At 39.7% G+C, this 22,947-nt stretch overlaps 2 protein-coding genes across 4 annotated transcripts in view; both read right to left on the minus strand.

Annotated features, from left to right (window-relative positions):
* Window positions 1-11,768, minus strand: part of foxo6a (forkhead box O6 a) — a 30,105-nt gene extending 18,337 nt beyond the window's left edge. Inside the window, exon 1 of the mRNA XM_017454692.3 lies at window positions 10,380-11,768. Coding sequence (XP_017310181.1) covers window positions 10,380-10,853 — 474 coding nt within the window. The 5' untranslated portion in view covers window positions 10,854-11,768. The remainder of the gene's footprint in view (window positions 1-10,379) is intronic.
* Window positions 11,769-13,381: 1,613 nt separating this feature from the next.
* Window positions 13,382-22,947, minus strand: med18 (mediator of RNA polymerase II transcription, subunit 18 homolog (yeast)). 3 transcript variants are annotated; one of them, XM_017466830.3, is made up of 3 exons: window positions 22,703-22,947; window positions 22,396-22,475; window positions 13,382-16,738 (listed from the first exon to the last, which is right to left on the minus strand). In XM_017466830.3, the coding sequence occupies exons 2-3, from the start codon at window positions 22,466-22,468 to the stop codon at window positions 16,185-16,187; spliced, it is 627 nt and encodes a 208-aa protein (XP_017322319.1). In that variant the 5' UTR covers window positions 22,469-22,475; window positions 22,703-22,947; the 3' UTR covers window positions 13,382-16,184.

Raw genomic sequence — 22,947 nt, forward strand, 5'->3', positions numbered from 1 at the left:
CCAAAATACCACTCTTCCTTACAGCTCCATCACTTCATGCCAATCACCCATTTTGCGCTTAATCGCAAGGCCTTCCTTTTATGAGCTGTTATTGCATTCATCTAATTATTGATTTATACTGGAAGCTTTGCAATCTGGTTGTCTGGTGTACAAACCATGCACATTTCAGCCAGTGAGTGAGTGCCTGTTGGGAGCAAGTGTGTAGATGCGCCATAATGTGTGTGTGTGTGTGTGTGTGTGTGTGTGTGTGTGTGTGTGTGTGTGTGTGTGAGAGAGAGAGAGAGAGAGAGAAAGAGCTCACTAATGGATACACACTTGATTTGAAGTGTGCTATTTCCCTCCTTCTACCTCACCTGCAACTCTATCCACATCCCTCTCCTACTATTTCTTCTAACTCCACTTTTCTCTCAACAGGAAAAAAAGTGGTAGGAGCGATTTGCAAGCCTAGGCTAGTACCCTGCTCCAAAGCAGCAGTCACCTCCTGGCAGTGTGGAGGGTGAGACAACCCCAGCCCAGACCTTTCTAAATCACTGAAAACGTGAGGACAGTAGAAGGCTGCAGCCAGTAGAAGGCTGCAGCCAGAATCCCTGAGCCTGTAACACATGCTTGCTCTCTGTCACTGTGCACTACCAGGTCACCAACGCATCCTATCTAGATATAAACTGAGGTGCATCTCAGGGGTAAAGAGAGAGAGAGAGAGAGAGAGAGAGAGAGCACTGAGGACTGTGCACTCTGTCAGGAGCTGTCCATAAATGTCACTCATGAAAAGAGGTGGAAGCATAGCGAGACATTCGATGCACAGTAGGTTTAGGGGTCTCGAGTTTGCACACTAACCAGCAGACAGCAAGAAGACATAGAAAGCAGTGGAGTGAGACTGAGAGAAACAGAGCGAGAACTGGAGGGAATGAAGGAGATGGATGAGTCAGGGATTTATAGATTCTTAGAGTGCGCAGAAATAGTGAGAAGAATGCTAAACGAGAGGGGGAAACAAACAAAGATGAAGATTTGGAGACTGAGAAGTGTGAGGGGAAAAAACACAGGAAACTACAAGCCTAAGAAAGTGAGGGAGAGAGGGAACAGAAGGATGAATAGAGATAGCGAAAAACAGGCTGGATTCATGACGGGCTATCTGTCGTCTCATAGTTTAGCGTTCATATGGTCAGAATATTAAACATATGCTCAGATACTGACCTACTTTCATCCACACTGACACACAAATCCACATAGGACTGCCACGTCTTAACCATCTGACTCACCGTCATGTCCCCCCAATTACTCCACCATCACCCTGGCCAAATAGTGACCTACTGCCTCAGCAAAACACTCGCTACCTAGTGACTGCATTAAATCCTTAAGAAGCAAACCCTGTAAAATAGTGAAACCACAGTTGTGTCACTTCCAATGGATTACACCTCCTATGCCAAAAACTGTCCCACTTATAATAGGTCTGACTTTGGCTCCTACTGTTCTCCCTTACCCAAGTCTGACCACACGCCACATCCACAACCCACTAGTCCTGCTAAATATTGCTCCTACACATCCATAAAACAAAATCAAACTGCTTGCTACACAGAATAGAGCAGACTTTAAATATACCATTTAGAGGGGTTTGGATGTTGTGGGTGATAGCAATTTTACAGCTGTCCCCAAAATAGCAAATCTTGCTATAGATATGTGGGATCTGGTGTTGAGTAGTTTGGTTTGTATTCAACATTCAACATATGGCCACCTTAAAGCAATCATGAAAGTTTACTGGATATTTACCAAATGCTTGGACTAGCTGGCCAGGAAAGTGAATAGTTTGTGGACCAGACACTTGAACCAGACACTCTATTTTGGTTACTCTAAATGTGCTCCTAGCCAACTATTTTTATTTATGTGGCTTACTTAACACAGGAGTACAAATCTGTATCTATACAGCAAGCGTCAGGTCTAGGATTATCCGATAGTTCTTGTGTCCATCCTTGCACATATTATCTTCAACCCAGGAAAAGGCCAACATGAACACAGAGTCAGCACATGACAAGGGTAAGCAGTTATCATATTAACCACAGCCAACATGCCCTCCCTTGGCCTGCTCTCTACCATAGAGACTGACATTGAGATGTCACACTTCATATTCCTCTCCCACTCCTGCAACTGGAGTACAGGATCTGAACTGATGCATTATTTCTGCTCCAGTTAAGCTGCTGCACACATAATGAATGATGCCTGAACAGATGGAGTCATAGCTGATCCTAGACCAGAGCTTCAGTTCAGGTATTCTTATGAACCCAGGTTCAGAATTTCACATAACATAGGAGAGCTGCACATCACCTTGGCAAGTGTGCCTAGCTTTCCTAAGCCTGTCAGTATGCTTCATCTGGAAAGGAGAGCAGCGTGAGATATGGCACTCTCTAAGGCATAAATCACCTCAGGTTCCTCACAAGACACATTAATAGCCATCAATCAGCACTCAGCAGCATCCTACGAGCGAAAGCCATGTCGCTGGGTCTGAATCAATCCACACATCTCAGCGCGCTCCCAAATGCATGCTGTCAAGCTGCTACGATCATTTCACACTTTCTCAGATTTCCACATTCTTTCCCTGATACATGAGTGTTCATGTGAGTACTAACATGCTGATAATTAGAACCTAGCTGGCAATGGGTACAGAGAAGCTCAATAATGTTGTGCGTGGAATCTGAACTTTGGTAGACTCTCAACCATTGTGATTGTATTTGAGATGCACTTGTACTTAGTCATGGCAACACTGCATCTTGTGCAAATTTTGAGCCAGGAACGCAGAGGATTAAAAATTCTGTGGATTAGCATGACATGTAATTTCACATCTACATGAGTAGTTGGACTGATTTTGTGGACGTCTGGGAAGAAAGAATGGGAGTCATTCCATCATTTCGTCTCTGTAAGAAGACAGAAGAATCTTTAAGAAGGAACAAGCTGTGATTACCTCAAGTCTAAGTCAAACACTAACTGAAGAACACAGAAATGTTACATTTGTTATAGATGTGAGGCAATGTGGGAAAAACTGCTACATGTTGCTTCTGAAGTAACAACAAATTAAGTAAAAATAGCTATTTTGACAAAAAATGTTTTTTTTTTCTGCTGTAGGCAAAATATTTCTGCTCTCTAAATTTGGCTAGGCCACTTTTAGAAGATAATAATAAAGCTAGCATAATAAATGAGGTTGGCTAGCTAAGAAAACAATAAAGTATCTTAAGAGTAAATTATTGAAATGTTAGAGCCTCAACTCTCAATGCTTTAAATATTTTTTGAAAGAGTAAATCTGTATATGATGGGCCTCTTACCATTTTGCAATTTAAGTCTTGAATATTCAGATTTAAACAATTAGGAATTAGTAGTACAATTCTTTCTACTTCCTACCGTTATTCCCGCGCTATGGTAGGGTCTGCTTCAGCGGATAAATGGTCCGCATATTTGATTTGGCCCGATGCCCTTCCTGACGCAACCCTCCCATTTTTATCCGGGCTTGGGACGGGCACTGAGTACAACCTCCAGTGGCTGGGGTTCCCTGCTTGGGAATCGAACCCGGGCTATGGAGGTGAGAGAATTAACTGCCCTCCTATTATTTACACCATGTTTGATTGCAAAACTTGTAGGCTAATGCCCACGTATCAGCGCATCAATTAATAGTTAGTTATGTTTAAATAAAATGACTCAAATTAACTTAATATATATTATGACAGTTGCTTCTACTTACAATCAATGAATGTTTTTGAATTTCTGTGGGTAAACAGACTTCTAATCTCAGTCTCAGAGAACTTTTAATTTTAGAATTACAAATAAATTAAAAAGGTCAAAATTTTACCATGTGAACTGTTTTCATAGGCCACCACGCATGGGCTTGAGACATGAGATAAGGAGAATATGCTGAAGCAGTATATTCCCTAAAGTGCAAAGTATCTTCACTACATGATTCCCATACACATATATGTAGAAAATCAGGTCAAGAAAACACACACACACACAATATATTATATATATATATATATATATATATATATATATATATATATATATATATATATATATATATATATATATATATATATATATATATATATATTTCGGACTTGATCCATTTGTTTGGGTCAACCACATTAGAATCCGTTTTGTACATAACACCTAATTTATTTGAGTTGAATCTGAATGAAGGATTTATATGTAGTGCATGCTGTTTATTCTCAGCAAAACATCAATTCTTGCAGACTATCAGGAGGCTAAATCAGAAACTTAGACAAAATATAAGGTTTCTCAAAAGCCTGGTGACACAGTTATCTATGATTGCAAATAAAATATTCTCACTTGTGAGTACCAAAGACAGCAGCAGAATGAATTCTTAAGTGTATGAAAGCACCTTAACTGCTCAAAATTTTGTACTGTATGTGCTAACAAAGTTCTGGGGGGGGTTGCTTGAACATCATTAAACATGTATTTTACTTCAGATCTTACTGAATACAAGACTTAACCCAGAAACAAGCCAAAAATTGCTCCATTCCAGTTCTGGAAGAGCATCACCAGAAAAGATACTAAGCATCTGTTAATCCTAAAAGTCACAGATTTTATTCGGTCATTGATTAGAATTACAACCAATTACTAAACACAACCATTTTATTTAATGCTAATTTGTTAATTACTAATGACATCATAATAATGGCCATTATGTATAAAAAGGACTGTGATCCATATATAGATGTACAATAATATAGATACCGTCCAATTAGAAAGAACATTGTTCATTTTATCCTCATAGGCTTTCATTCCAAATCTGCATATATGTATATAAATTTGAGTGTGTTCAATGAGAAAGAGGTAGAGAGAGAGCAAGAGAGCACAGCGTGACTACAGACTGCCTGAGTGGAGCAGGCTGCCTGCAATTAAGGTGAAATCAGGGAGAAATCTGCACTGCCTTGATAATGAGCCTCGTCTGAATTATTAACGAGAGTTATTCCCCCAGGACCCAGTCTCCCACTGAGCCCATCAACACACACGCACATGCGCGCGCGCACACACACACATACACAAACATTCACATGAATACAGGTGCACACACATATACACACATGCACTTACAGTGCCTCTGTCTCTCACACACACATAGAGGTAGGTAACAGCCTACTCAATGGACAAATACATAGTCACACACACACACACAGACAGACAGACAGACAGACAGACACATAGACACACACACACACACAGACACACACAGACACACACACAGACATTGTGGCACATCTAAACACTTGCTCCCGTCAGGCACTCACCCACTGGCTGAAATGTGCAACCTTCAATATCCACAGAATGCCCACACACAAAAGAAGCCTTCAAGACCAACTATGTGAAAGGTCATGATAAAATCACAGACAGAGAGATGGGAACCACAAAAACATTTTGATAGTTCACAGAGACTTCTACATGTAAAACACAATTGCACTGTTTATCTGTCTTGCATGCAATGTGTCTTGTATGTTAATATATACATAGATACTTAGATAGATAGATAGATAGATAGATAGATAGATAGATAGATAGATAGATAGATAGAGAAAACAAAACACAGGTTTATCAAAAAAAAATCTTTGTTAAATATAGGTGTGCAACAATTAGTGAAGGGCACTGTATATGTTCTGTCTGCTTGTTATGCATAGGCACACACTTTTTAAATGCCCTATACTTTCGATTTCTTTAGATTTCTAAATACAGATTTTACTCTAATCCATTTTGCACCCAAATCCCTTTAAGTAGCACCTAGTCTGAACATATACTGAGGATCAAATTAAGGCTTTATTGAAATCATCCACCTTCATAGGCAGAACAGCTTGTCCTTGCTTCTTATCCAGTTGAAACATTTCCTGACCTCTTCATGGCACCTTTCAATAGAATAATGTTTAAAAGTTTACTGAAGAGCATACGGCCTTTTCATAAGACATCTGGAATCATCAGGATCTGAGTGATGGTTTGGATAACTGGACAGATCTTTCCAAACTATTCTGAAGCACTACATAATTTCTTCTCTATGACACCTCACACACTCCTGCCTGTGTTTGAGCAGGGTAAAAGGCAGAGCTTGGGAAAATAATGTTAAGTGCTAAGAAGCAAACTGCACTCAAGGCCTACACTTATGGCTCTGTGGGTCCGGTGTACCTCAGGGTTCTGCGTACAACCATCTGGTTGGCATGCACCTACACATTCTTCCTTTTGTTGGTCTCTTGGAATTTGCGCACAATGCAGTTTATTCTCCTCACACATTATAACACTTCATATACAGCAAGTGAACAAAGACAACTATGGCCAAAACAGTCATTACAACTTAAGCACCCTCTCCAAGGTCAACCCTCTCTGCCTGCCTGCTTTCCATCTCCCAGTTACTAGTATGACTGCACTCTAAGCTTGGCATGGACATGTGTTACTCCATCCACATTGTGCTCATAAAGTCCTAGTGCACCAGTCCAATCCAAAGAGCCAGAAAAACAGCACCAAATCTAAGGAGACACATCAAAACCTCACAACACACACCCTCCAGAGCAATAATTTTAAAAATTAAGGAAGAAGCAGCAGTAAAAAGCAGCAATCAAGCTGTTTCAGAATGCAAGAGCAAATCCTGATCAAACAATCTGTAAATCCTGATCCTGGATCACTTTCTGCACTGCATTTCTTAGTGTTTGCACCAATATTTAACGTTCTAGAGCAAATCCTGATCAAACAATCTGTAAATCCTGATCCTGGATCACTTTCTGCACTGCATTTCTTAGTGTTTGCACCAATATTTAACGTTCTAAATAAATTAAAGCTAATAAATTAAACCCTAGCAGAGAATGGTGCATTTTATAGAGTCTAATCTAGTCAAATTACTCACAGATGAAATATGCATGAGTAACTCAAATATTCTATGACTACAGAGAACAGGGATTTGAGTCTGAGTTCTGCTCTGGCTCTGCAACATCCTGTGTAATCTGTGCACCATGTGTGGCTTTGAAGACTAGTGAGAAGCCATGTGAAGCCAGGGGCTATGTGTCATGGCTTGGATGAGTCCAGTTCAGCCACTGATATTCCTCTTTGAGCACAGTACGTAACCTCAGTAAATGACATAATCGCAATATAATTACACTCACCAGAAATTATATTTCTGTTTCTCACTTAAATGCTTCATCTTCATCATTTGTCAGCTCTGCTCACTAGCACCAATAAAATATGGATAAGACCTTAGCTTACTTTCTATCTTTAATCTTTGATTCCTGCCCTGAAGAATGAGCTCCAGTGCTTATAGTTTCACTCACGCACACAGTGTAACCACTTCAGAGTGCTAAGAGACCATTTAAAATAATTGTTTTTATCCATCCATCCATTTTCTATACTGGGCCACGGGGAACCTGGAGCCTATCCCAGGGAGCATGGGGCACCCTGGACAGGGTGCCAGTCCATCGCATGGCACCATCACATACACATTCACACGCCCATATATATACTACAGACACACTGGACATGCCAATCAGCCTACTATGCATGTCTTTGGACTGGGGGAGGAAACCGGAGTACCTGGAGGAAACCCCCACAGGACGGAGAGAACATGCAAACTCTATACACAGGGCCGCGGCAGGAATCGAATCTGCAAGCCTGGAGGTGTGAGGCGAACATGACTTGTGTGACTTGTAAATATTACACCATAAAGGCATGGACTTCGAGTTATGGTGAACCAAAATAGCAAAAGCAAGATCTACACTGAAAAACAATAACGTATATCCTATATATCTCTTTGCTTCATGTCTTTCTGAATTAGATTTAGAATCATAACTCTACCAATTAATAAATATTATTATATCAATAATAAAATTATTAGAATATTTAAAATAGACTCCTTATTCCCATCAGTGTTTCAGTGTTTCCTTCTCCTTCTCTCACACTCTTTCTCTTCTAACTGACTTGCTTGCTCTCATTTTGACAGACTGCATGCAATGGCAGGCTGCTGACCCTTTGCACTGCTGGCCTGTGTTCATACCTAAAGACACGTTATAAATAACGCTCTCGTCACTTCAGATTAGAGCGTCTGACTGACTGCTTGGCACATGCTCTGACCTGACTTGCAATCCTCTGGCACCAGAACACCAGCGGTCAGACACTCATACACTTCATCACTTGCACGCTCCCTCTCCCTCTCTCTCTCTCACACACACACACACACACACACACACACACACACACACACACACACACACACACACACTTAAGGCAATAATTTCAGATATTTGCAAAGAAAGAAATCACAGTACACTGCAGCAAAAGCAATTAACTAATCTGACACTTGCATTCTCACAAATATCCACAACATTTTCTTTCTTTTAAATACTTTCCTTCACACATGCACTGGTACACACAAAAACAAAACAAAAAAAAAAACATCTGAGCAGCACATAATCCACAGCGATGGCATGCTGTCACACTGATCAGAGGATCCCCCTACACATACGTCTACAGAATACGACACCACTTCCTCAGCAGTGTCAGTAGGGCTCAACCAACACATGGTCAACATAATTACACCACCACAAACAGAATAGTAGTGGTTCAGTGGTTAAGGTTCTGCACCAGTGATCCAAAGGTTCTGAGCTCAAATCTCAGGAATTCCAGAGAGCCACTTTTGGCTGTCGAAAGCGCTTTGCTAACCTGTAGGTTTGCATAGTCTCAAACTGTGTAAATGTAACACAAACAAAAGAGAAAACATGTCAGTCTGATGTGGCATGATTACTGGTACCTATACACAAAAATACACCTGACCTACTAAACCAGAGCACAGGGACAAAGGTCAAGTTGCATAATGAAATTATTTAACAGGATTTTTTTTCTCCATAGAAGCAATGTCATAATATGTACTTTACACTCTGAGGGTCCACACGGTCAAAGAAAATAATCCAGAACCTTCTCAGAATGGCTTATTATACTGTTATTTGCATGCTGTTTTTAAAGGCATTTTCAAGTGTTCTTCTTATAGTGAATATGGTCCACTGCCTCTCAAGTGCTAATCATACATCAGCTCCCACAGAAGGATCTCAGGGAGTAATTTGGTGCTATTTAACTAAGATAGATTATCAATGATAAATCACCAATGAGTTACTCATCACAAAAAGGGAGGGTGTTAGTCAACACTACTTAAGAAATGTCAGTTTGAATGGTCCCTACAGTATGCGGCCTATATGTCTGTGTTTAGGGTATATTTTTGAAACACTATTCCTATTGTTTCTACCGGAAACCGGGTCAAATCTATAACTGAGCACAAGTGTGCTTTTAAAAGCATGCCTAAACACCTTCATTACCTGGGCTCAGGCTATGTCTGGATAAGCTCTAAAAATTGCTGCAGTAGTAGACTAACAGTGCTTGTGGTAAACCCCTTAATTTGCCCTTACACAAGCCTGCACTGGAACAGTAGTGCTAAAGATATGGAGGCCACTCTGTGGTTGACTAGCACAGTGTCTTGTCACAGTGAAGGGATAATGGAGCTCAGACACCTGTAGACACACCTCAGCACACATTATTTAAACTAGATAACCTTACATCAGACCCAGGTGCCTAAGCCAAGGAAACTACAATTCCATTGAACACTTATGGGTTTGGAGTTATGCTCAGGTCTTTTTTTCTTCCCACAGCCCACAGAGCGGTGAGCCACAGTGCAGTGGTCATGGTTGGGTCTTCAATGCGCATTTGTCTCCCATCAGTGGACATTTTCAGAACAGTCAACCTATCACTAAAGTTTGTTGTTTTTTGTTTTGTTTGTTTGTTTGTTTAATGAATGGTTTGTAGAATTCTTAGTATACTGCTTAGTCGTCTGCTATAGTTGGCTGTGGAAATCAAAATGTTTTAACATATGATCTAAAGCAAACAAATGATGCTAAAGAATAACAACGATAATGATGAGTATGCTTTATTGTAGTGTAGACCTGGACCTCTGAAACTAATTATTAAGACATAAAAAAGACTACACGTGATAAATAATTTGTAAAATGTGTTCAGGTAGGGCAGTGTGATGTGTGTATGTAAGAATGACTGCTAATGATACTCCACCATACAATGAGCATACTACCGCAGGAGTCCCAAGCACTTCTGACACTATCGTTGTCTTTACAAAATATTTTTTTCTACCTGAGCATCTCAGTATGATCAGACAGATCAAGCGACAGACAAACTTCTAGTGTTCTTTATGCTTGATGTTGGAGTAGCCTATAAAAACTAACTCTCTTAATAGACTAAGAGAGTAAGGAACAAAATATAATACAGATGCAAGCCCAAAATGCAGAATTCAAGAAGAACGTGTACTTGGTGCTTGTACCCTAGTAAATCCGCGTATGCGTGCACGTGCGTTTTACCTTCCATCCGGCCGAGCTGTTGCTGTCTCCTTTATCTTTGAAATAAGGTACGTATCGCACCATCCATTCGTATATCTGCGACAGGGTGAGCCTTTTCTCGGGCGTGCTCTCGATGGCGCGGGTGATCAGGTCCGCGTATGATAGGTTCCCCCACGCGTTGCGTCGTGAGGACTTGGCTTTGCGCAGCTGCCCGGCGACATCGAGTGCAGCGCCGCTCAGACATGGCAACGGCGTGGCTCCGGGTTCGCGCTTCACCTCGGCGGGGTTCACACTCTTCCTCCCTGATCTGCACGGCGGGCCGATCTCGGCTTCTGTCTTCAGCAGTGGACAAGGAGCTCCGTTGAGCTCTACGGCCGCGGGGAAGTCCTCAGGACACGGCAGTGGCCAGGTGCACGAGCGCGGCCGGCTGCGCGGCTCTAAGTCCGAGTCCAGGTCAAGTGCACGCGCATCCAGCTCCTCGTCCTCCACCATCATCGTCCACAGCAATAAATTCGATGGAAGCGTGACTCCGCGGCGTCCACACTATCCGACACCTGAGCCGAAATGTCTACTTCAGTGGGAGGACAGTGAACCGGCAAGCGAAGAAACGCGGCATCTCCAACTGACAGCTCTCAGAAACCGACACGTAGAAACGATATTCGATTAGACAATATTAGACATTCCATTTTCCCCTGCTAAAATGACAATACGAAGAGTTAAATGAATCCACCAAGCACATTCACGCTACAGTCAGTCCAGATTAAATGCACTCAGTGATTTGAAGAGCTTTGTAATCTGTTTGTGCTTTTAATTAAACCGGCTGCAGCAACAGATGATATCTATGATGCGACCAGGCTGTGATTGATCCTAAGCGCTCTGAAAAGTTGCATCTTTACTTTCTATTAAGAAGGTCAAGTGTGGAGAAGTCCTCGATGAATCATTATGCCATGGCCACTGAACAGAGCGAAATGCCTTCATTAGAAATTCTTCAGTCTGAGTGGAGTATGCACAGTCATGCGTTCATTATTAGCCTGTGTATGGAGACAACTGCGTGGCTCAAATCCAGTCCAGGTTCCTCTTAGTTTAAAAGCTCAGTTTAAAAGGCTCTTTATCGCCTGAGCAGGTCTTCCTCTCTTCAATGGATCACTTTGGTCCGTTGAGATCCCGTTCACGCGCCGCTACGCTCGGCCCTTTTGGCGGTTGTAGAAGGATGACGCACCGGCGGTGTGGAGTTGAAGAAATGCAGCTCGCCCATAATTGGCCAGTGAGGAGGGTGCGAGGCCATGCCCACCTATTGCGATGGAGGAGATTAACGTTGAACAAATGCTTTAAGATGTTTCGATCGATGACGGTCTGTACATCTTCGTCAAACAAATCCCAGATTTACACTCATGAGCTTTGGGTGATGAAAGTTTCCACAGACGTCTCTCCCACGGTCTTTATAATCACACTAACAGCATGCATGCCCTGAGTGGCTCCACTGAGAGAACTTAAAGACCTCTCAAACTACTTGCAAGCGTATCTAACACAGTACTATAACATCACATTATTATTTACAGTTGTATGCCTAAAAAAAAAGTACTAAACTGTACCTTCCTTTGTCCCTGGATTGGTACTCTCAAGTTACATACTGTATTTTATACCTTTAATATGTTTACCTAGTGGGTAAAATAATTTAAGACATATAGATAGACCGTAATTAGCTTTTAGAGTAAAGCATTAAACGTACACAACATTCATCTTTCAAGGTATACACAGGTGAGTTATAAAATGTGTACCCTTGAGTGCCTGACTCCATCGATAAGGAAAGATACAGTCTGGTACCCTTTTTCTGAGATTGTATAGAGGAAATTACACCAGCATTGCAGGTTACTATAGGTGTATATCCTGTAGGATCAAATGATCCCTGTGCTTGATAACCATCAGCCACATTACAAAAGAGCAATTTTATTTGAGTCCATCAGGACAAGTAGAAAAATGAAGCAGCAGAGTTACCTCAGCACACTGGCTGTTGCTCCATATCAGACCTTGGTCTGTTCCTTCATTGGTGTGAAGAGATGGTACAAAGAGTTCACCACCACGCTGGATATTTCACCTGGATAGTCTACAGTTTTTTGATAAACAGATTTAAGTGAGATCATCATGGATTAGTTATCTCCAGAGTCTGTTCTTATATAGGGAGGATCAGGGTTAATTTTAATTATTCCAGTCTAGATTTTGAGACTTTCAGAAAATGTGTATATGGTAATGACCACTGAAACAAGAACCTTACAAAACATTTGCTGTTACAGTAGCTTTACTAAGAGCCGAACATAGGCCTACAGGTGGTGACTTCAAATACCACTGCTGTAGCCAAGTCACCACACTGTATTCAAATTAACGTTTTATTTCTCTATAATGTTTTCTATAGAACATACAGGTATTTTATCTAAGTGTACAGAAGCCAATTGATACACCTTTAAATAAGATTTGTTTCCTCTCCACAAAAAAAAGATTAACCTTAACATTTTTATCACAAATAATTGAACTAACTACAATTCTGCGATCATTTCAGTTTTTCTTGCTTGTCAATTTTATCATTAAGCTATTTGTTTTGGGCATGCATGACAAGGTAATTATTAATAATCAATTAAATAATGATTATTATTATGAATAAGTGATGCACGTGTGTGTGTGTGAGAGTGTGTGTGTGAGAGAGAGAGAGAGAGAGAGAGACCTTTCCCATGAAACAAAATACACTCAATTTGCGAGGGTTTTTTTTTTTTTTTTAAATGACCAAATATCCCATGTCTTAAATAAAGACCCAAGCCACAAAATATTGCATAGTCAATGGAAATTATAATGTAAACTATGCTGGAAAAAAAACACCACTGCATGCAAAATTTCACCTTCCTCTATAGCATACATGTAAATTTTATTTAATATTATTTAATATTAAACATTATTCAGAATTGATAAGATGGCAAATATTTGTTTCCTTCACATATAATGAAAGATCTGTATTTTGAGGGTAAAACATAATGCACTTGGACATTCCACAAGTGACAAAAGTTACCATTTCTTAAATCCACAAATTACGTCCATACACACGCATGAATTCTTACCCACCCTCACTCAACACACCTACGATTTGGACACACTCAGTTACACAATACACCAACTGAATCTTTAATGTGTGGTGCCATTTACTTAAGAAATTACAACTGTTATTGCACATGCTAAACATAGAACAGGTATGAGGTGTTCTGATGAGTCATATGCAACCTGGAGTTCAGCATTCTCTTGCGATTTGGGTACCAAGAATTTAGAAAACCACAATCTAATAACATGCCAAACAAAAGAATATTTAGACTAGAAAAGGCACTTTTACCATGGGGTGCATTGAGAGATGCAGAAAAATTATTGGAGTAGATCCAGTTAAGATAGTCAGATAAGACTCAAGTATGTGCAATAATCCACTAAAGTTAACCTGTTTGTGGATTATTGACTGAAATAAATGCATAAATTGAAAGCCCAAGTCAAAAGGAGTATAGTGCACTAGTTGCGGAGGCTGCAGACCAGGGCATCGTCTGAGCATCAAGGCATCTTCAGGAATACTGCTTCACACACTCCTTACCAGACATTCCAGCAGGGTTGGCTTGGGTGTGAATACCAAAACAGTGTTGCACTCAGCAGACTTCTAACCTCATGGTATAATGGCTTTAAGTTAGACTTCATTTCACAAATCAGTTTCTAATCATGAAAACATTTCTGACAAAAACACATTTAAACAGCCCCTACAGGATTTAGTGAGTTCGCGATCGTAGAAATTAACACACAATCAAGTAAAGACCGAAATATTCTGGAGCTTGCAATGTTTCCAAATTACCGCAGATTTTCCACAGATTTGGGCCAAGACACGTCATGTGACGTCATCACAACATGCATTCAGACAAAGCCCTCTTCAACTCATATGCGTAGAACATGAGTACTGATAAAAAGGACTCATTTACCAATAAGCATCACTGCGTCAACACATCCTGCAAAAAAAAACACACAAAAAAAACTACAAGTTGCATCGCAAATGTTGGGGGGGGGTTACAGCATTTTTGGCTGCAAAAATCACAAGAACTCTGCAAAATCCTGTACGGACTGGTTTAATTAGATCTACCTATAGCATGCACAATTTTACATAATGCCCCTATACATACGCCAAGTGGGTGGACCTGCAACACTCAGTTAATCATGACTGTCAATGATTAGTCCCGATATTCACAAACAGCTCCGAGATGAAAGGTATGCATGGGGAGGTTCATTTAAAACAAGGTGACAAGTTTGAAAATAGCTGACTGCTATAAAAAATGTTTTTAAAAACTCTTCACACATGAGGCATTGAGAGAGTTAACTCATGTGATACACTCACACACCTCTTACCACATTCACAAATATAACACTAGCACAGTGATCGAGCTTCCAAGGGAGGAGGAAATTTGGAATGATACCATTTTAGCATATGCTCACAGGTGAAGGGGACTTTTTGGTCCCAGTGCAATATTAATTTCCATTCTGGCAACATTAACATAAACTGAAGATACAGCATATGGAAATATGCTCCATAGGGACTACTGATAATACAGGAAGAGTTGTTAAAGGTGAAAAATGAATGCATTTAAGTCTATTCATTTGCAGGAAGTAGTTATCAGATCTAATCAGGCTTAAGTGTTTAATTTTAAGATATAAATAAAAAAAATACTTCTAAATGTGACTTTAATAATTCAATACAACCTAATGCTGTACAACTGAGGAGAAATGTACTCAAGCTTAGTAATAGTGAGTTGTTGTTTTTTTTAAAGTACTACTCTTTCAGAATTTAAAAGAAAAAATAAAAAATATTTTTAAAGCTTTGCATCATTAAAGTCACTCATGACTATAAGGTGGTATGAAACTGACTAACCAGACAGCACAGGGCCAATGGGATTCTGCAGTACCATACATACTACATACCCAATCCACCTCTTTATGAAAGGAAGCCAACATCAATTCAATTCATCTGAGACAAACATGAGCACTCCAGTAATTTCTATCTCCATTCAAATGAGTGTATGTACTAAAACAGGAATTAATGGTAAATTCTCTCATACATTTTAAATAGTGGGATCCCAGTTGGAGCACCGGAAGAGTAATGGCCTCATCTCTAGCTGCCATCTCTGGTGTCAGCTCTCATGAGTTAATAGTGGAGATGAGAGCAGATAAGAAAAAAAAAAATATCTCCACTTTTCTGACAGGGAAGAAAGAAGAGCTTTCACAGGTCGATGTATCATTAAGCAATTGAGAAAGCTAATTAGAGATACTGGGGGGGGGGGGGGGGGTTTGCAGATCTCTAATTATTGCCATAGCAACTGCATCTCTCACTTGTGAGGTATAAAAGACATGCCACTCAATGAGGAAGCAGGAAAAGTATCAAACAGGATAAGAGAGCCACCTAGTGCAAAAACAGTGTAAAAACAAACATAGAAAAATGGCACCGGTAACAGGAATTGTGCAATATTCAATGAGGCATTTTTTTTTTTTTTTAATTCTGAAAATAACATTTACATCCTCCTGTAGTCAAACTACTGAAAAGACTAAACACATTGATATCCAAAATTGCATATGTTATCCATAGAAACCAAATCGTTTACAAAAGTACCATTCTGTTGGCATGGATAAATTATTCAGTTGCAAATTAAACACACCTTGCAATCTAGCACACTTTACTATTTCAAGACTTGATATTTAGAGTGATGCCACCTTCTTCCAAATAATTCAAACTGACACTCCAATTTCAGTCAGGATGGTTTCTGGCACCTACATGAGCCTTTTGGGGTCGATTTTCTCCAAGTGTACCAGTGGCTTAAGCTGTTCTGCAAAGCTACGCATGTCTTCAGACACTGTGTCCTGTCCAGCTGGTGCCAACACACTAAGTTCCACTAGGTAGGACAAAGACAGAGGTTCAGTGTTGTCCGTGTTGCCCGGCACAAGCACTCGAGACAGTTTGCTCACAACCACCTTGAGGGCCCCTTTGCGGAAAATATGCCCTTTGGCCACAAACTCGTGATCCATTCGGAAGCCCATCTCATTGAGGAAGTCAGGCAGACTATGTGAGGCTGCGACATCCACACAGTTCCGTACCAAGGCATGACGACTCTTATCACCCACCTCCGGCTGCCCAAGGTAACGCAGGTGCCAGGGAGCAGTAGGGTGAGCAAGTGACCGTCTGGCTCGCAGGATGAATGGATTTCCCTGCTGACCTTTCAGAAGGTATACAAGCTCGTGATCAGCAAAGCTTTCTGGCTCAATGTTGTCACATAAACCTCTAAGCCGATGGAGCAGACTGTCCAAGGATTGGTCCAGTACACTGCCTGAGGAAAGAAAGTGCAAAATGTTGCATATGGGATTAATTTTCAGTCAAAAGGTACTGTGGTCACGGATCAAAAAAATAATATGCGTGAATCAAACGTTTAAAAATGCATTTACAATTATATTGCACAAAACTGAAACATGAATTCAAAGTTTTCTGAATCACACACAAAATCATGTTTTCCTTGGTTATATTAAACTTTTTTTGTGCTCCGACATTTTCTGCGCTCCGACATTTTCTGCTCATGTTTTTCTTTTTTTGAACGCTTCCCTTCGCACTCATTTCCACATTCTCCGCTTGGTTTTGCAGTCGAGTTCCATGTAAATCAGGGCAGGCTTTAGCATCACCATTGGTCCACTACAGCTCCTCCTCTAGCCAATCAATCAAAGAAGGGAGTTGACGTCACTCCAATGCAACTCCTGGCTGTTGTGTTCATAAACACACAGATGCCACACTGGCTGCTGAATCGTAGGTCAACATCACCACCATATTGATCCAGGCAAGACTGCCCTATAAACAAATTGAAGTAAATGGGGGGAGCTGGATTTTTCTGGATAAAAAGCATAACATTTACATTTCTCAAACGATTTCAATGGTTTATGATTTACATGGTTAATAAATGCTGAGACGTCCTTAATGTAATATAATGTAATGTACATGAACTGTGCATGAAGTTTTTTCCATTGTGGAAATGGATTTTTCTGTCTTCAACCACATCTTTCAGCTTTTCTTGTGCTCCAGGTCAGAACTCTTAAAGCTCGTTCATTTTTAAATACTGAAAGAAAATGAAATAGGGCATCTTGAAGTACTAATAGACTATCGTTGTATGCAAATAGAACAAAATCGGCAAATAAAAGTCAAATAGTGAGACACTGGCAGTCGGTCTGCTTTCTATATTTTCTGAGCACAAAAAGGATACCGATATACTCAAACAATTACAAAGATAATCATAAAATAATCCTTTATGGACCTGGTAAAACATTTATAGTTACAGTGGTAAAAACATTTGTTGTGATAATTTTTTTAAAAATGCCACAATTTAATGACGAGCTATTCAATCATTAAAGCCTATCGATACTGTTTGGAGATGAGTGGGGATACCACAGTCAGGTGTTTTAGCTCCATCCCTAATCCTGACAGTCCCTAATCTGTCCTGTCAACGTTCTCCTGCTAAAAGTGTTCACTACACAGCACGAAAGACTCACTTGCGGAAACACCTTCCCTTCTAATAGCTCCTTCCCACTGTTTCTCAACTGTTTCTCTTTGGGAAAACTTCATAGCGTGAGAAAAGGTAACTAGCCAACTAATTACATTAAGATGCAAAATATGTCAGTCACTCAGCCTAAATGAGGAGCTTGTCATAAAAGTCAGTTTGCAATTTAGTTTATAATATAAACTATAATATAATCTGAGACTTATTACTGTTGCCCGGACTAATACGGTGGCAATGTTGACCTACAATCCAGCAGCCAATGCGGCATCTACGTATGTCTATGAACACAACAGCCATGAGTCAATGGAGTGACATCAACTCCCCTCTTCGATTGATTGGCTAGAGGAGGAGCTGTAGTGGACCAGTGGTGACGCTAAAGCCCACCCTGATTTCCATGAAACACGAACTGCAACATTTGGAAAAACAAACGGAGAACGTGGAAACAAGTGCGAAGGGAAAAACAGCATAAACATTCAAAAAAAGCAGAAAATATCAGAGAGCACAAAAAACAGAGTAATATAACAAAGGAAAACATGATTGTGTGCACAATTAAGAAAATTTTTAATTCATGTTTGTTTTATTACATGCGTTTTTAAATGTTTGAATCACACTTATTTTTTGATCCATGACCACAATACTTTTGATGGAAAATTAATGCCATAGTTGCATACAAATGTATACATTATAAAGGAGGTGCCAAAATCTACAGTTTAGCGATAGCATTTATGGTCTTTAAACCTAGAGTAATACAGAATACAAACTTTTCTACTATTTCAGCTAAGTTGGCAGCCCAAACACATACATTTCACCTAGTGGAAAAGCCAAATCATTTAAGGGTAAATGATGCAGGACGGACAGATGCATTTATTATAGTTAGTGGTTGCTTTCACTTTTTATCTAGGTGAACTGTGCTGAAGGACTTTTTACAATCCTTTTTCAAAAAAATTTAACCTTACAGGTTAAAATTTGAATACCATGGAAAATTTCTCTCTTTAGTAATTTAATTTAAAAAGTGGAACTTAAAGTGAAAATTTTCAAGCCTTTTTTTGTTTTAATCTTGATTATGGCTTACAGCTCATGGAAATCAAGCACCCAATATCTCAAAATATTAGAATAAAGAATTTATAATACAGAAATGCGGACCTGAGAAGAGCTCCAAGTAGATAATTAACTCGAAACACCTGCAAATTTTTCCTGAGCCTTTAATCTCACAGTCTGGTTCAGTACACACAACCACAATCAATTTTCAGATGAAAGTAAATTTTGCATTTCATTTGGAAATCAAGGTCCCAGAGTCTGGAGGAAGAGTGGGGGGAGACAGAATCCAAGTTGCTTGAAGTCCAGTGTGAAGTTTCCACAGTCAGTGATGATTTTGGGTGCCATGTCATCTGCTGGTGTTGGTCCACTGTGTTTTCTCAAGTCGAGAGTCAATGCAGCATCTACCAGGAGACTGTAGAGCACTTCATGCTTCCATCTGCTGACAAGCTTTATGGAGATGCTGGATTTCCTTTTCCAGCAGGACTTGGCACCTGCCCACAGTGCCAAAACTACTAGTAACTGGTTTGCTAACCATGGTATTATTAGCTGCGTTTACATGGACAACAATAATCCACTCTTAATCCGATTAAGACCATACTCTAATTAAGAAACTACCTTGTAAACAGCAATTTTTACTTAACTTAATCTAATTAAGGTAATAATCGAAGTAAGCAATAATCTAATTAAGACAAGTGGAGTACTCCTGTTTAGTCACATTATGGACGAGTATTACAGACATGTAAACACCTTAATCACATTACGAACGTCGTGTGGGAGTTTTCACCGCATTTTGTGACAGGACACGATCACACACGGCAGTTTTACGGCGAACAAGAGAGTACGGCTGTGCCCCAAATAGCATACTATCCTACTATAGGCCTGTAGTCGGGAAAAATACATGCATCTCGGCTACTATATAGACGATAACTACGCGATTTGGGACACACCCACCGCTTCAAGCAGTTGTCTATTAGCACGTACAGCATGACAAATAATTAACTGCACTTAAAGCGTTCGTTTTAAAAAATAGATAAATAACACCCAAAACTGTACACGGTACCATAACGAAGACGAACTGTATGCTGATAAATGAAATTCTGGAGGGACGTCAGACAGCGTGGCGCGGTGACGTAATGACGCGGGCTGTTAATCTAATTACGTTCTAAAACATGTAAAACGGGAACATGACAGGAGTATTCTAAAAGCGACTCATATAAACACCTTAATCACATTATTATCTTACTCAGATTAAGGTCAATAATTAGATTACTGCTATCCATGTAAACGTAGTCACTGTGCTTGACTAGCCAGACAACTCGCCTGACTGTTGTATTGACATGTATTGTCAAGAGGAAAATGAGACACACCAGACCCAACAATACAAACCAGCTGAAGGCTCCTATCAAAGCAACCTGGGCTTCCATAACTCCTCAGCAGGTCCACAGGTTAATCACCTCCATGCCATGCCACAATGATGCAGTAATTCGTACAAAAGGAGCCCAGACCAAGTATTAAATGCATAAATTAACATACTTTTCAGAAGGTCGAAATTTCTATTATAAATTCTTTAGTCTAATAATTTGATATACTAGATTTTTTTTTTTATTTCCATGAGCTGTAAGCATCAAGATTGAAACAAACAAAAAAAGTCTTGAAATATTTCACTTTATGTGTAATGAATCTAGAATATATGAAAGTTCCACTTTTTGAATTAAATTAAAGGAGAAAAATGAACTTTTCCACAATTTTTTTGAGCAGCACCTGTGTATACTCTCCAAAATCACATCCACCAAAACAAACACACAGTCTGGCTGGATCCGAGCAGGAATATTCAAATGGGTAAATGCCATGCAAAAAGGTGGCATGTGCTTTTTCATGTTTTAAATATAAAAATGAATAAATAAATCAAATAAAAATAAAAAAAGAGCATTGGCCATAGCTACAGGGAGACCTGAAAAGTATATTATTTACAACATGTGCTCTACATGCTCACCCTTTTATGCACTAGACATTTTCTCAGTTCAACATAATTGAATCAACATATTCCCATTAGTTCCTCACTTTTCAGACACATTAAATCAACAGACAGGTTGCTCAATAATAAAAGAACAGGGTAAAATATGCCGTATCTCTCCATTTAATATTTTCTTATAGCATTTAGGCTGTCAATTTTACTTTAATATATTTATTGTTTTTTTGTTTCGCAGACAAGTTGTTTCTTTGATATTTTCCATTCATGTCAATAATAGAAGCAGAAAGACCAATTTTATACTGTACTGATGCTCAGACCTAGAAATGTTTATAAATAAAATGAACTGTAAATATCACTACAGTTGATAGTTTGATATAATGTGCAACATAACACAGACATGGACCAATGTTCATTTTGCAATAATTGTATATAGTAAGCTTAGCTAGTTGATTACAAAAGCAAACTTTTCTGTATATTGCAGTGAAAGATCAGTTCAACCACTACATGTCTATCATTTATGCCACAGGTTCCCAACCCTGGTACTTGAGTGCCCCTTGTAACATACGGTTTCAATCAAAATTATTCAACCCAAGTTTGTCAATTTACAGACTTTCAGCTATTTGCAATGAACAAATCAGACAAGCAATTGAAATAGCTAAACAACAAATGCTTCAAGTGGTTTCCCCAAATTCAACTGAAAATGCAACTTACAATGATTTCTCCAATCTCAAAATTATTCAACACCTTCATGGCAGGCATCTTTAGTACTTAATAAGCACCCTTTTTCTGTTATGACCTGCTGGAAATGAGATGCATAGCTTCTGGCAGCGTTCCTGAGGAATCTTAGGCCATTCCTCATGAGTAATGGCCTCCTGTTCAGTTGAATGTGGGGAAACCACTTGAAGCACTTGTGTTGAACTATTTCAATTGCTTGTGTTTGATTTGTTCACTGCAAACAGCATAAAGTCTGTAAATTTTGATAATAAACCTGATTTGCAATGGAGATTGAATAATTTTGATTGCAACTGTACATTTTAGTGTTTGTCCTGCTAAAGATAAATATGTGGCCCTTTATGAGTTGACGTGGCTTTGTTAGAGCAGATAAACACTCATGTGCAGGATAATGTCCTCCAGGACCAGAGTAAGGAATCTGCGAGTTACGCAGTAAGTGTGTTGTCATCTGGTCCATTTACAAAAGCTTGGGGTTTTGTAGTTTTAAAAGTTTTTTCCCCCTCTTTCTGCGTACTAGGGTTTGTTGTTGGCAGCTCTGTATTCCGGTAGATCGAGGTTCATAGATCATTGAATTAATGCAGAGCTGGATCTGAGATGGAAAACCAGTACACTGTGCTGCACTCTGGAGCGCCAGTACCATAACTGGGGGGTCCTGTGGCAGATCAATTTTAAAACCAGTTATCAAGAAAATAATGTAACTTACCTTGTAATAAGTACTCCATCATATTAATTGTGCCCCCTGTAACAGGCATGACAGTGACTGGTGGAGCTTCCATCGTTCAACTGTTCAGTGTAGAAAAGCAAACAGCACCGTGAGCATGTTAAGCTAACTCGCTTACATCCAAAATACAGACAGCCAACAATGCTTATTTTTTAGCTTTAGAGACAAAACAATGGCACGGGTATTTCACTTTAAATGTATCTGGTCCGGAAGAGTCCTATAGCAGAACCACAGCGTGGTGTCCTGCAGCGTTACGGCGCTCTGATCGGACAAGCGCTTAAATACACACCGAGGATGAGAAGGCCGGGCCGTCTGCAGTGCAGTGAGACAAGTCAAATATAATCAGCAACCACCACGGAAGACTTTTACAAAATTGTATTATTTAAAAGAATTAACGTATAAAGATACGTAACTAAAACTCGCACCACATTCAACTAGTTAAATTAATCCATCTGTACACGATAACCACCTAGCTGGTTAATTTTAGCGGCCTTTATCATGCGCATGCTCAGTTTACATCGGTCGGGGTTGCCA

This window comes from Ictalurus punctatus, chromosome 1 (genome assembly GCF_001660625.3).
Source record: "Ictalurus punctatus breed USDA103 chromosome 1, Coco_2.0, whole genome shotgun sequence".
NCBI classification, from domain to species: Eukaryota; Metazoa; Chordata; class Actinopteri; order Siluriformes; family Ictaluridae; genus Ictalurus; species Ictalurus punctatus.